General features: G+C 46.4%; 1 protein-coding gene across 4 annotated transcripts in view; it reads right to left on the bottom strand.

Annotated features, from left to right (window-relative positions):
• Positions 1-14,883, bottom strand: part of STARD8 (StAR related lipid transfer domain containing 8) — a 50,236-nt gene that overhangs the window by 15,397 nt on the left and 19,956 nt on the right. The window contains exon 1 of one of the 4 annotated variants that reach the window (XM_042480539.1): positions 12,723-12,766. The exons of 2 other annotated variants lie outside the window; for them this stretch is intronic. Coding sequence is in view for 1 of the 2 variants with exons in the window: in XM_042480536.1 (XP_042336470.1) it covers positions 319-349 (31 nt within the window). In the remaining variant the exon portion in view is untranslated. Of the gene's footprint in view, positions 1-318; positions 791-12,722; positions 12,767-14,883 lie in introns of those variants that run through there. One more of the 4 variants, XM_042480536.1, reaches the window with a different exon arrangement.

The raw sequence follows: 14,883 nt of genomic DNA, 5'->3' as shown, positions 1-14,883 counted from the left end.
ATTATCATTATCATTATCATTATTATTATTGGATGGACTCTATTAAGGAGGTCATGGGTATGAATTTGGAGGACCTGAATGGAGCAGTGGAGGACAGGGAGTCTTGGAGATGCCTCATCTCCAGAGAATCACCATGAATCCAAATGAACTCCAGGACAGCTAACAACAACCACAAGTAAGAACTAATAATAGGATTGAAGCCCATGTTTTCACAAAGGTGGATTCCAGGAGGAGAACTGTCCAAAGAGGGAAAGAAAGGAAAGAAGCAAAGGCAAAGGAGGGGAGGGCCCTGTCGCTTCTTTCCAAGCCCATGCTCACCATCCAGTGGACTGTGATGATAAAACAGCATTGCGGCAGAGTTGATATCGCACCAGTCCAGCTGACCATCCCAGGAAGCTCTGGAGGTCCACAGGAGCCCCAACGCTGGCTACAACATGGTCCTATAGGTCTGCGGTTCGGATGCCGGTGTGCCCAGGGCCAGGATGGCTGAGGAAGAGGAGGTGAGGGTCCAAGGCAGCCCTGGAGACATTCCCAGCCCAAACAGCCCAGCAGGCTGGCTCCAAAGCCTCTCTGCTCCAGAGCAAGCCAAGGGAATGGGGTGTGTCTCCTCGGCAGGCCTGGGATCCTGGTGAACTCAGCTTCACATCAGCCCCAGGAATGTGAACCCGGAGCAGGCCGCTTCCTTCCTCCTTTCCTTCCTGCCGTTCCAAAGAGCGTTGGATGTGGGGCAGCAAAGAGCATTGGGTGGGGGCAGGAAAAGATGGAGAGGTCTGCCTTTCCCCTGGAACAGGCTTTGTTTTTGTTCCCCAGCCCTCCATGGTGCTACACACACACACACACACACACACACACACACGTACACACAGCATTTTCAGGCAAGACAAGTGGTTCAATATATATATATGCACCTCTTGAAAGAATCGGCATCAAAAAGATGTCCAAGCAATCCTGTCCAAGCCGAGAGATTACAACCTTCTTTGCTAGAGGAATCTGGTCTGCTCTTCTGGTTTGTAGGACCTTTCCAACTGGGAACCTTCACCAAACTAGAGGTCCCACAGGGCGAAGCCATGGCAGTTAAATTGGGATCATACATCTCTTTCTATTGTGGACACACATTGGAAGTCTGTTCCCTGTGTGATTTCTCCATGGAGCAATGCCTTCCCAGATCATAGCTGCAAAGCAAAACTCCAGAAAGCAAAGCAATTCATAGAGGGTTGTTTTGTTCTTGCTATAAGGAAAGGGAGCATAGCCTTGAATATTTGAGTCCAGATTTCATCCCTTTAACCAAAAAAAGAAGCTTATTTATAGCATAAAGGAAATTCCCTTCTGTGGCTACTCTTATGCCAGGACTCCCTGCCAAGGGAAAACCCTCGTCCAAACCAGGGAGGCATTTCTGCAAATCCGGTTGCATGATTTTGGATTTTAAAAGAATGCTGTGGATGGAGGTTGCCACAAGAATCGGTGCTGATGCGACCCTTTTTCCAGACTATTTTTCAGCCCCTCTTTAGGAACAGACTTCAGAGGATTATGGGAAAAGGAAGCATTGAATAGTAAGCTGAGATTGTGGAGCCAAGCCACCTCCATTGTGGTAGCCATTTGATGCAACCTCCTAGTCCAGGAGATGCAAGCGATCGAAGGAGTTTATCGGGAGTTTATCCCATGCATATCCTGGGAAAATTGCATAATTACGCCTGACAATTTCACATGATGTTGCACAAAACCCGCCATTAAAGTGATCACAAAGAAGCATTAACACACATCTTTTTACTTTTGGGATTCCAGCGACAATGCATTTCCGAAATAACCTTATTTGCACAATTACATGTAATAATCATTGGTGCAACGTACTTGTTGTTGTGGTTGTAGGAGAGACAACAAATGTTTTCTTTTGTTTAAAGAAAGGAAAACAGAACCAAAGAGTCTGGCATATCAAGGACAGCGGCACAGAATGAGTTAATAGAAGAACATTTGGGAACAAGACGTAAAAGAGGAGGGAACAAAACCAACTAGCTTCTGTACATTGAAGGTTAGGGACCCTTGGTTTGTTCTTTCCATCTCCAAGTGCAAGTACAGGAGGATCTTAGGGCCGGAAGGGATCCCCCAAAGGCCACCTAGTCCAACCCCAATTCCAGCGCAGGAATCCACTGCTAAAGCATCCCTATGAGATGACCCTCCAGCTTTATCCCAAAACCTCCAGCAAAGGAGAGCCAACACTTTGTGAGGTTGTCTATATCAGGGGTGCTCCAAGTGACCAGGGATGGTCCGTGAACCATCAGCGGCTGGTTTGCAGAGAGTTTCCAAGAAAGAAAGAAGTAGTTGTAGCCAACAGTGACCATTGGGGAATCTGTCCCTCTGGCATATTAAGGGGGAAATCCCGCACATCAAATAGCCTGAGAAGCACTGCTGGATGGCTCTTACCATTAAGAACTTCTCCCTAACGATTAGATGGAACCTCTTTCCTTGTCATTTGAACACACTGGTCTGTGCTCTGTCCTCTGGAGAAGAGATCCCCAAACTTTGGTCCTCCCATGTGTTTTGGACTCCAGCTCCCATAAGCCCCAGCCAGCTTGGTCAACAGTCAAGATACGTGCACATATCTGTATCTATAGTTAGTCCTTCCAAAATCCCTGCTACTTTCCCGTCCTGCAACACAGCAAAAGAGCAAACTGCCCTGAGGTCCCACTCCGGAGAAGCAACAGCTGCAAAGCATTTCTGAAAAGCAAGGGAAGCTCATTCCCACAACAGGAAACGGCCACCAAAAGCGCATGGAAACCAGACTCCTGGCTGTCTCCGCTGGGCCTTCTTGCTGGAAGGGGGAGGCCTGTGAGACAAAGAAAACGGGGAACGAGGATGTCGATGGAAGAGGAAGGTAACACATTAACCTCTTCCCTCTCCTGCTGCAAAAAGGAAGAAGCCCAGAAGTGGACTCAGGCACCAAAGAGAGAAGCTCCAGACTGCTTCTGAATTGGGGAATTTTGCACATGAAGACAACCATCCAACTGTGTTGCCTCCTGCCTTGGCTCCAATGGTTGAGTTCTTCCCCTGACTCTGGTCCTTTCCATCAGAAGCTGGAGAAACTGAGGCAGTTTCTTCCCATCTTTATTTAAAACATTAAATAAATAACTTATAACCATTTTTAAAGATCTGTTCAAACTCCTCTTTAAAAAATATTTGCATCACTTGTGGAACTAGAACGATGTACGCTCCTCTGAACCTCTGAATCCCCAATAATATGCTTAACAACCATGGATTTGTATTTATTGACATCTATGTTTAACAACCATGTATCATGGCTTATCTTTCCTTATCATAACCATGGCTAATTTTTATCACTGTTGTTATCTATAATTCAGTCTGCACTGAAACGGATTTGTATTTATTGACATCTATGTTTAGCAACATCTTTAGCAACTAAAACTTCTCTGTGAGTTTGTCTTGGGTGGGGCATAATCCGAATGACATCTCCGAACGCATCTTGGAAACGGTTTGGATGACCGCCACCTCCGCCTCCGTCCCCATCCTGTGTACACAATCGCAAAGCGCATCTGTTGACACAACTGCCCCGATCTGGGTCCCTGCCAGGCATCTGAGCTCCAGCTCCAAGGACCGAGGACTCGGCATGAAGTTTCCACCCACACAAGACAGGAAGACTCAAACGCATGGTCCAAGCATGATCTCATGCATCTGCAATGCAAAGGAATAACAGCATCGTGGCGAGAGGAGCAACGCTGGGAGCATCCAAAGAAACAAAGGCGGCACCCGTTCTTCCCAGGGATCTTCCAGGCAACTGGCCCTTATGGCCGGGGGACCCTGGGAACCGTGGTCCCAAAGAACAACTTTTCCAAACTCTGTTTATTAGGCAGCAGTTGAAAGATACCAACGGTCAAAAGAGAACCCATAGAGTAAGACCTAGATGCGTTCTCTCCTAGCAATAGCAATAGCAAGTACATTTCTATACGGCTTAGAAGCGGTTTACAAAGTGTAAGCAAATTGCCCCACAAACCTCCTCCTTTACCAAGTCATTTCCTACATTTCCACTTTCTGTCCAGGAGGAATTTCAAAATGTCCTCCATCTGGAGCATGAATTTACACATATATTACTGCTTTGAGCTTTGAACCGTTCTATAGATGCACTCTGTGATGGCTCAGGGGTGCCCTTGCCTTTATCCTTCCCTCCTACGCTGCAGAGTTAACCCCTTAAACAACCATGTGTTATTGTACACTCTGCTCGAATCAGTCTTGCAGTTCAGGGGGGAAAATGGCTGGCATTCAGCATTGCAGCCAAAGACAAATGACCCGAAGCTGCTCTGCTTTCAGTAAGATATCTTATTCCAAGGTTATGTAAATGCCACCGAGTCCACCTTAAAAACTCAACACTAAACAGGAAGGCCTTCAGAAAAACAAAACAAACACAGGAGACCCAACCTAGGAAGTCAACTGGAAGTGGAAGGAGGGCCAAAGCCGAAGGGTGGGGTTGGCTCTGGCTATTTTGGGTCCCATCTTCACCCTCCTCTCTCCTGGAGTCCGGCCCAATTCTCCATTGGGGGGGGGGGAGCAAGCTTTCCACATGTTGCTCCTGGGCCAGGTTTTCTGGTTGCTTTGGCTCCGGTGGCGCCAGAGGTGCCTTGAAGGATGCTCCGAAGAGCCGGACTCTTAGCTCTGGAAGGGACCCCAAGGGCCATCCAGTCCAAGCCCTTTCTGCAGTGAAGCAACATACAGCTAAAGCACCCCCAAAAGACAGCCATCCAACCTCCATTTAAAAACCTCCACAGAAGGAGAGTCCACCTCCCTTGGAGGACGTCTGTCTTATTTTCAAACAGCTCTTACTGTCAAGATTCCCTTCCTGACATTTAGGTGGGATCTTTGCTCTTGTAATCTGAATTACAAAATACAGTAATCCCTATGGGGAATATATGTATGTGTATATATATTGGACTGAGGAGGAAGGAATGGAAAGGAGGAAACCCACCAGAGATGCCTCAGCCTTGGTCCATTGCTGTTGGGTTCCTTTCCATCTCAGCCAGAAAGGGCAGAAAAAGCCTGGTTTCAAAGGATGCCAAAGGGCTGTTTTCCCCCTTCCCCTCCTTTGCAAAAGGACAAAAGGGCAATAATTTTTGAACACAGAAGCCTCCTTGGCAGGAATGCGAGGGATATTACAAAACAGGATGCAGGAGGCAGCCATTGGCCTCGGGCGACATTTCTGGGCTGACAGGCAGGGACTGTCTGTGCCGCTCCTGATGGAGACCAGCCAGCAGACCTCCGTTATTGGATTATCTGCATCCAAGTCATGCGGTGTCTGTCAGGCACTCGCACCCGGAGCCCCTGGCCTTGGGGTTGTGCTCAGGGCATGGAGGCAAGGACAGCCAGTGTGGCTTTGTGGCCTAAGTGCTGGACTGCAACTCTGGAGACAACCCTGGACAACTCACACTCTTTGGTCAAGAGAGAGGACTTGCCCATCTGAGGAGGGACCTGGACCCTGGTTTCTTAGGACCTTTGTCCAACAACGACAGCAAGCCAGCTCCTCTCTTCAAGTTGGCTCTTGACTTATGGAGAACTTCTCCAGGGTAGCGGTTCTCAACCTTCCTAATGCTGTGGTCCTTTAATACAGTTCCTCGCGTTGTGGTGACCCCCAACCATAAAATTATTCCTAAGACCATTGGAAACATGTCTTTTCCAATGGTCTTAGGTGACCCCTGCGAAAGGGCCATTTGATCACCAAATAGCACAACAGATGGATCTAGCATGCCAACTTCTCATACAAATTTATGGAGCGATCCAACGCCTTAACAACTAACTTTTATATATAAGGGTTTTTTTTTATGGAGCAATGGGAAGAATGTTGAGGATATGAGTCTTGTATAGAGAAGAGTTTTCTTCTAATATATAGTCTGGGAGAGTCTTTCAGTTGCTTGTTTGATAACCGGGCGGAGGTTTTTTTTATTGTGTGTCACTGTAATAAACGCATATATTTAAAGAGGAAGGGGAAATGAGTGAAGGAGTCAGCCAAGCTGGCATGCAAAGGCCCCAAGCGTCGATGTTCTCCAGTGTTCCTGGTTATGCAATATCTTTGGTATCTGTCCATCTATCACACGATGCGGCTTCCGGCAACACTGACAGACCGCCTCTGTTTGCAGGAGCAGCAGGACAGGAAAGGAGGTGAGAAAGCGGGCCATGATTGCCCTGAATGAGGAGGCATTTGGGGCAGCAGGGAGCAAGGCAGAACTGGCTGCAATGGGAACCTGGGTGCTTCTGCATTAAATCAGGACTCAGGGAACTGCTCTTGACGGAGTCTAACACTTGGCCTATCCAGCCCAGTCCAGTGGGTTAAGGGCAAAGGACCCCTGTGAATGTGAGAAACACCACAAACTAAAAAGCAACGCTATGCTTCTTACCTAAGAGAGCATCTTTCTAGCAATCTCTGAGGCTGAGAGAGTGTGTCGTGCCCAAGGTCACCCAGTGGTTTCCATAGCCGACCTGGGATTCAAACCCTGGCCTGCAGAGTCATAGTCCAATGCTCAAACCACTACACCATGCTGGCTCCTATTACTAGTACTACTACTACTAATAATAATAATATAATTTATTTATATTCCGCTTTTTCACAGAAGATTACGACAGTTTTGCTACTGTTTCATTTCATACCAATCCAACAAAAATAGCAATAAACAGTACACTCCAAAAACAAATCAGGCAACCAAGAACATAACAATATTGCACTGTAACTTCGCTATAGCCAGTATACATTACAGCTTACCAATCTTGATTCTTTGGGTTGTGTGCCCTCCAGCCTCAGAGCATGCAGTGTTTCTGCGCATGCTCAGTCTGGCTACACATGGGTCCAGATGGAGGGCAGAACCCATGGCTTTTGATATCCATCCCCTTTGGAGGAATAGGACCCTCTCCATTGGAGTCAGGTGGTGCTTTCCCCCCCAAACCCCAGCACCCACCAACCTCCATCCATCCATCCCTCTATCCATCCATCCCTCGCTCTCTGCAGCTGCCCTTCTTGGAATGGAGAGACCGTGTCTTGCCCCCCAAAAAGGGGCCTGGGAACAAGGACCCTCTTCAGCTGCTGCCTGGTGACGGTTTCCCACAAAAGAGGCACTTGTTGCTTCTCCAGAGCAGCTGGAAAAGGCTTAGCAGAAAAGACCCACAAGCAGCTTAAAACATCTTGCTAATCCCCTTGATTTCGACCAGGACTGGCTTGTCCCCATCCAGCCCCCCATGAACCCAGCTGCTCCATTTGGGGCACATTTTGGCCTCCTCAAGGGAAAGGCAGGAGGACCTCTTGCAAGCAGGGAAGCTGCAAACCACCAAAGCAAAGGGGGCAGAGCAGTGGTCCCCAAACTTCAGTCCTCCAGATGTTTGGGACTTTAGCTCCCAGAATTCCTATTGACCAAACTGGCAGGGCATTCTGGGAGCTGAAGCACAAAACACCCAGAGGACCAAGGTTTGGGCTACAGCAACAAGGACATATTGCTCAGGAGAGGCAAGCAAAGCTTGTAATGGCTACTGATCAGCCTCCAAAGAAAATCCACAGCCATTCAGTCATGAAAGCGTCCATTTAATTTTAGACCGGGGAAGTTATGCAATCTCCTTCCTCAAAGGCTTTTTTGCTGCTGCAGCCGTTGTTTTATGGCAGGGCGGACCCTCCTTGCGGGCGGCATGCTCTGTGGAAATGAGAGCAGCTCAGGGTTTGCCAGCATTTTCCCCTTTGGAAAAAAAAGGAGGAAACAGAGGACTGGGCAACTCCCTGGTTGCACCACTTCCACCGGCGGAGGGTTCAGAGCGCTGGTTATGGCCTAGAAAGCCCTCCATGACTCAGGTCTGGATTACCGTATGAACCGTATTATCCCATACGAACCTAATCGTCTCTTGAGGTCTTTATGTTCTTTACCTTTCAAGGGGGCAATTCCATATACTCCAACATTTCATTGATGAAAAATGGGTCATGCATGGCCCTGCAACATCGGAATGCGGTTCACACACCCAAAGTTGTTAAAGAGGGAGAACGGACAAGCTGCAGCAGTTGGCTTTTGCCTGAGCCGACTGGGAAGGCCAGGATTCTTCCCACTCCTCTCCCCACTGAGCTAATGGGGTGTAAAATACTTTGGCACTTTGGACCCCCTTTGCAGAAACTGAGGTCAATGGAGGATAAAGTGCGAGGAGGAGAGAGAAACCGGGACATTTGTAAAAAGTGGGGCAGCAGAGGACCCTTGGAAGGAGTGCAACTCTGCTTCTACAAATGTAAACTGAATGCAGACATTCCGGGTCAGACATAAATGTCAAATTACTTCCACACAGGAGTCCATGCACAATTGCACATGTAAGACAGTCAGCAGGACTCTGGCCAATTTTTTTAATTTACTAATGAATTAATTGATTAAACAATATAGAGCAGACCAAACTAAAGGATGTGATAGCAACTGGCCGCGTAACAGAGAGCAAGAAAGCTTCTGGACATCCACATTACACTTCATTTACTTCGTACTCCACCTTGTATTTCCAAGGGATGTATTAAAATGTCTAATAAAATGTCCAATAAATAATTTTTTAAATCCACATATTAATGGAGTCCTCAAAACACTTTAATACATCTTGGGCTCATCCAGGAAACCACTATTGGCCGTGGATTCTAAAATGGCACATTCCTGGAAAGGTCACCAAAGGAGGTGGAAATTGTGCAAGGGACCCCCCTGTGCCCCCATTTCTTCTCCTCTGAACTCAACAGAACAGAGATGGAAACCCACTGCTTTCCTGGGGCAACTGCTGAGCTTATCTCTCCAATCCAGAAATCACCTGCAAAGACGATGGGAAATCTCTTCTTCCCATCTGCATTCAGCAAAAGAGAGAGTTGCACAACCCCAAACATACCACAAACAGTGTTGTGCAAACACAGTCGTGCCAGCGGAATTTTACTAGCATCCACAAATTCCTGACCAGTTCTGGGCTTGCCTCTGCGCTGAAACACAGTCAAGCAGCCTCCTTTCCTCTATAAAACGTTCAATATTAAGATGCATACCATCGAAACGAATCCGAGTATCAAAATGGTGGATGGCAGGCTTGCCAATAGCAGTCTCCTTTCTCAAAGTGAAGCAACCCGTTCTATAAAAAATGAGTTTAGAAAATGAAGAAACATGTTTTTGGGCCATTTGGGGAACATTATTTCCATCGCTATCAAGTGCACAAACTCTCGACTCCAATGGAAGGGCTTAGCCATAGGAGCAAGGCCAGTCGCATAAGGAGAATGGGGATATTAATTAAAATGCACAGCTAAAAGGTTAAGAAGTCCCATGGGGATTGACATTTGGAGTAGCGGATGTTTCTAAAACAATAATCCTACTCCTCTGTAGGCTCCAAGGGTTGTACCTGACCTCTCCGCCGGACGATCACTTGGAGATCATCTGACTCCGGAGGAAATCCTTAATCCCTTTTCTGCAAAGGTTTCGGGGCAGAGCTCCTTCTTATGTCTTGACCTCAAGAGGCGAAGAGTCACATTCTTGCAGGCTTTCAATGATACGCCTCCAAGAAGCAAATTAAGGGGGATTATTTGCAGGCACCTCGGAAAAGACGAGTTTACCTCCCTGTGAAGATTTCTTTTTGTCCAGTCTCTTCTTTCCAAAAGACGACAGCTGCCTCCCTCTGAGGCTGAGAGAGTGGGACTCGCCTCAGGTCTCCCAGTCGATTTCCATGTCTGAGCAGGGATTCGAACCCTGGTTTCTTCCAGACTCCAAGTCCAGCCACAAAACCAGACTGGGTCCTTTGACAGATAGATTCCAAACTCTAACTTTTGGTGACCATCTCCTAGGGTTTTCTTGGAAACGTTTCTTCAGGATTCCCACCACGATCTTCCTCTCTGAGGCCGTGGCCAACATCATTCAGTGGTTTTCCATTGCTGGGTGAGGATTTGAGCCCTGGTCTCCTGCAGTCCTAGCCCAACCCTCCACCCTTGAAACAGTGGTCTTTGAACAAAAGAACCACAAAGGAAGACTGGAAAGAGAAATAGCAGAATTGGAAGGTATCTACAGACTCCACTCCATCAGCAATGGGTCAAATAGAGACAATGGTTTCCTGGCACACTGCGCATATTTCAAGAGCATCTAACCCCTCATCCCCATGAGGACACCCTTGACCAGTCCCTCACATCTCCCCTCTGGTTCCCATACTACGTCCCAATACTCGTTCCTATGGTCATCTACTCTCCTTGGCTCTGGGCAACGTCCTTCCTCCTGCCTTTGTCCCCCAATGGTCATCCTTGAAACTGGACTTGTCATTTCTTCTCGACACCCGCAAAGTTTTGCATTCCTGTGGACCTTCTCACACACAACCTTCTTCTATCGCTCAGTCTCTGGACCCTCCGCTCCGCCTGATGGAAGTAGGTTCAGGTCTAGGAAAGCTCATGCAACCAAGTTCTTTTGTTCGCTTAGGTCCGGAACACGCTGCAGAAATAATCCATCTTGAGACGGCTTAATGCTAGGAAATCCTGGAAGTCATAGTTTTGTGGTGGCACCAGAGCTCTCTGTCAGACCCAAAACTACAGTTCCCAGAATTCCCTAGCATTATCCCAGGGCAGGTAAAGTGGTCTCAAACTGGATTATTTCTGCAATGGGTTTTGGACCATGGTTTCAAAGGTGCTCCAAGACCACTTTGCAGATGCAGTCCAATTTACTCTCCTCTGAAATACTGGGATTTTGGAGTCATTCCACCTCTGTCCGTTTTGCCTGACCGAACTGCCAAGGTTTCCCACCTCCAAAGGACTCATGTCCCTCAAAGCCCTGGGTTTCGATCCTGCTCTCACCTGTCCTACAAGGCATCAGGCCGGAAGCCAAGAAAGGGAAACAATGGAGGCCATTTAGAGCCATCCGCATCTGGGAGATGAAATACAGTACTGCCTTCAGACAAGATGGGCCTGGATGGCACACGACCCATAACTCACTCCTTCCTGTACTAAAAAGTCACAAATAAAGTCACACACACAGAGAGACACAATGCACACACAAGAGAGGCAATCTTTCCACATCTCACATGGATCTGCTTGTTCCCTGAGATCGTTAGCAACTCATTTTGGGGCTGATTTTGTTCAGCTGGATTTTCTCTTCTTCTAATGGAGAGTCGGGGATCTTCTGGGATGAAAGTGCGGCCCCCAAAGTACGGGTTGGGATCACAGGTACACACACACAGACACACACACACAACACAAACACACTTTATACTGTGCATGAAGTACAAGCTGCCAGGCTAAAGAATTAAGGTTGGTTTATTTTGTGGGACTTTGCAGTGATGTCAACACAGAGCGGCTTCCTCTGCTCCAAACCCCCTTTTCTAACCCGACAACCTTCTTCCACTTCTGTCGCGGAGCCAAATATAAACTTGCCCGCAGGAAATGCCTTCAAGGAAAGCAGTGCCTCCCTAAATCCCAAAGAAAATGCCAGGAATAAACAGACTTGGAGGAAGAAGGCAACCTTTTCCAAGTCCAGCTGGGATGCAAGCGGCCTTAACTCCCTTGGACCCAAATCCCAGCAAAGGCAAAAGATGTTTCCTAAACCAAGCCCTAACATTGCTGTTCATGGAGGCAGACTGTATCACAACTACGTTTAACAATCACTATTCATTGTTTCTTGCATATATAAAAAAATGCAAAATTCAGAACATTAACAGTGATATATATATATATATATATATATATATATATATAAACAAATTTCTCCTTTCAAAAGACAGTTACAAAAGTCGCAAAGAAGAAACAGAAAAGCAGCCAAAAGCAACAAGGAATGGAAGTTTTAAGCTTGTACAGTGGTGCCTCGGGTTACGAAATTAATTCGTTCCGCCATTCCTTTCGTAACCCGAAAATTTCGTAACCCGAAACACTTTTCCGTTAGCACTGGAAAGCCTATAGCTGCACTTTGCAGCATTTGAATTTCGCGCCGAAATGAATTTCGTAACCCGAAAAATATTTCGTAACCCGAAACAGTTTTTGCCAATCCAACTTTTTCGTATCCCGCAAATTTCGTAACCCGATCATTTCGTATCCCGAGGCACCAGTGTACAGTAGTTGCAATGCAAGAAAGTTCCACCTCCACGAATCGCAATGTTTTATGGCTTTGCTTAGGAAACAATAGTAAAACTGTGCTCTTCTGCCATCGGTTTCTCCAGGCTTTTTGCCTTCCAAGCTTTCAAGTCACAATTTCACTATTAAGGAAAAGAAAAAGTATAGTTAAAGAAAGAAAGTGTGATGCAGAGGTTTCAGGGTTGGACAAGGGATGCAAATGCATTGCAGAAATAATGCAGTTTGACATCGCTTTAACTGTCAAGGCTCCATCCATCCTGGGATTTGTGGTTTGGAGAATTTCCAGCCCTCTCTGGAGAGAAGACTCAAGACCTTACGAAACTAGAAATCCCAGGAATCTATAGGACTTAAAGTGGTGTCAAGCTGTCTTATTTCTACAATGTAAATGGATCCAAGGATATCAGTTCAAATCACTCCTGTTTAGACACGGATATCCATTGGGTGTCCCTAGGCAAGCGATATATGGATATATATATATATATATATATATATATATATATATATATATATACACTCACATAACTGTAGCAGTGAAGGAATACGGCTGGAAAAACATGTTTGCAATTCTAACGTGAAGTTCCTTTCTTTCACAGAAACAGTTGCAAAGAAAGAAAGAAAGAAAGAAAGAAAGAAAGAGGTCTTTTGGAAGGGGCACCTGTTTCTTGGAAAACACATTGCGCTTCTCTTATCCGCCAGCTGCCCTTTTCAGCCGCAGCCAAGATGCCTTTTCCTTCCAGGGAATTTTAATCTTTTCTCTCTTTCTCTATCCTTTCTTTCCTCAGCAACACAATGGGCAGTTTATGCTTTCATTTAACTTAAGAGTTTGGCGTTCTTCAAGCGCATCTTCAGGACCAATGGCCAGACCCAAGATTTGATTTTAGTTGAATGACTTGAGACTCAAAAGAAGGCTAAAAAAAGGAGCCCAGAGTCTTCTTCTTCCAACCTCCTTCCGCTCAAAGGTCTCCTGGTCCTTAAAAAGAAAAGGGTACTTGGCATAAATATTTATTTATTATTTGCTTTTTCTACATCAAGGAAGAGATTTGCGTCAGAACCAAACTCCCATCATCCACTTCCCAATGTGGCCCCTGGTAAAGCAAGCTGGGATTTGCAGTATTCCAGGACAAGGGGACATTTTGATCCCCCCAGATTCACATTTCGTGGTGTAACTGACACAGAAGTGGGCCTTCAAGGGAGGCTGTTTCCAAAAGGTCAGAAAGGCAGTGGTGTAAATGAATCTTCATCATCACTTCCATCACCATCATCATGACAACAAAACACACAAAAACTGTCCCTGCACCACAATGGCACAGCGGCAGATTAAGTAATACAAAAGGCTAAATCCAAGCAGATAAAGCACTGCAAATTAGCCAAGCCAACAGACAAGGTTATCTTGGACCTCCAACCCAAAGAAGGAAGCAAGAGGCTTCCAGTTAAACCCACAAAGGGATTAATTCGGTTTAACCTGAATAACTGCTTCTGTTCAGCGTTGGGAGGCTGGCTGCAGAAACCAATCCAAATGCACACATCTCGCACTCCCAAGTTTTGGCGGCCCAAGGAGCCAGAGGAAACGCCACGATTCGGGGACAAAAGGTCAGGAAACCAACCCAAGCGGCAGAAGCCAAGGAGATCTCTGGAGCCGCAGAGGAATAATAACTGCTGGCCTTTGGAAAGGGCAAGGAGAAAAGGAACAGAGGGATGGATGGATGAATGGATGAATGAATGAATGCTTGTGGAGGAACGGCAGAGAGAGACCAAAGATCATTCCTGCATCATCCAAAGAAGCAAGCAATTCGGGGAGGGATGGAAAGAGGAGGAGGTCCCCAGAGCGTCCAAAGGTGGCCTTTGGCAACGTCTGGAAAATGGCCGATCGACCTTTGAGCAGCCAACAAGGTCCTGCTTTGCTCTATAATCTCCCCTTTTGCAGGAGAGATGCAGGGAATAAGAAAACATCCTTAGGACCAGGCTCAAGGTGAACGACGGAGGCCTTCCCTGATTCCATTGCTAGGCCTGAGACCAAAGAAACGGGCTAATTCATCCCCCAATACTCCAAAACCATGGCAGCAGGTCTTTGTGCTTTTCACCCATCAACATTTGGGGGCTTCTTTTTCCCAAATATCATTATTTTTAATAAAGTTCCTTTTGCTTAAAATTATCAAGAATAATTTCAGTACCACATTCTGCAAGAGTTGAGCATATATATATATATATATATGCTGATGGCTTGCAAAGCCCAGCATCCCTTGCCATTGGAAACACTGGGCAGGAGAAGCATGGGAGTTTGAGCCCAGTTCTTGCGGAATTGTTATTCCTGATGTAGATAGGCAACCATATATACATACATACATACATACATACATATATATATATATATATATGTTGACCCAAACCCTATTGAGGAATCCCAAGCAGAACAGACCCATCAACTGTTAAACGGTGAATCACACATAGAGAAACCGTGTCGATTCAATGGGTTTACTCTACCAATGGGACCTAGCCATGGCCATCAGGGTTTTCAGGACAGGACTATCTCAGGCCCTGGGTTTTTCAGGCCAAAACCTAAGGATGGCCCCTGAAGATGCCATTAAGGGTTATGGATTAAATACAAACCACAGTTGCTCATAGTTTACCATTCAGACACACAGAGGATATGCTTTCTCTGTTGGAAATCAGAAATCCTAGCTAAAGGTGATGGTCCCAGATCAAGGCGAGCGGAGAAGATTATTGCCTCTCACTTACTTGGGGAGGCAGGAAAAGGACCTTATAAAATAGATGACTCGATTCTATCCAGAACATGGATGTAAAGCAGAATGGAGGGT

Source organism: Sceloporus undulatus, chromosome 7 (genome assembly GCF_019175285.1).
Source record: "Sceloporus undulatus isolate JIND9_A2432 ecotype Alabama chromosome 7, SceUnd_v1.1, whole genome shotgun sequence".
Lineage (NCBI taxonomy): Eukaryota > Metazoa > Chordata > Lepidosauria > Squamata > Phrynosomatidae > Sceloporus > Sceloporus undulatus.
The sequence above is the reverse complement of the archived record's forward strand: the minus strand, read 5'-3'. Positions and strand labels throughout refer to the sequence as shown.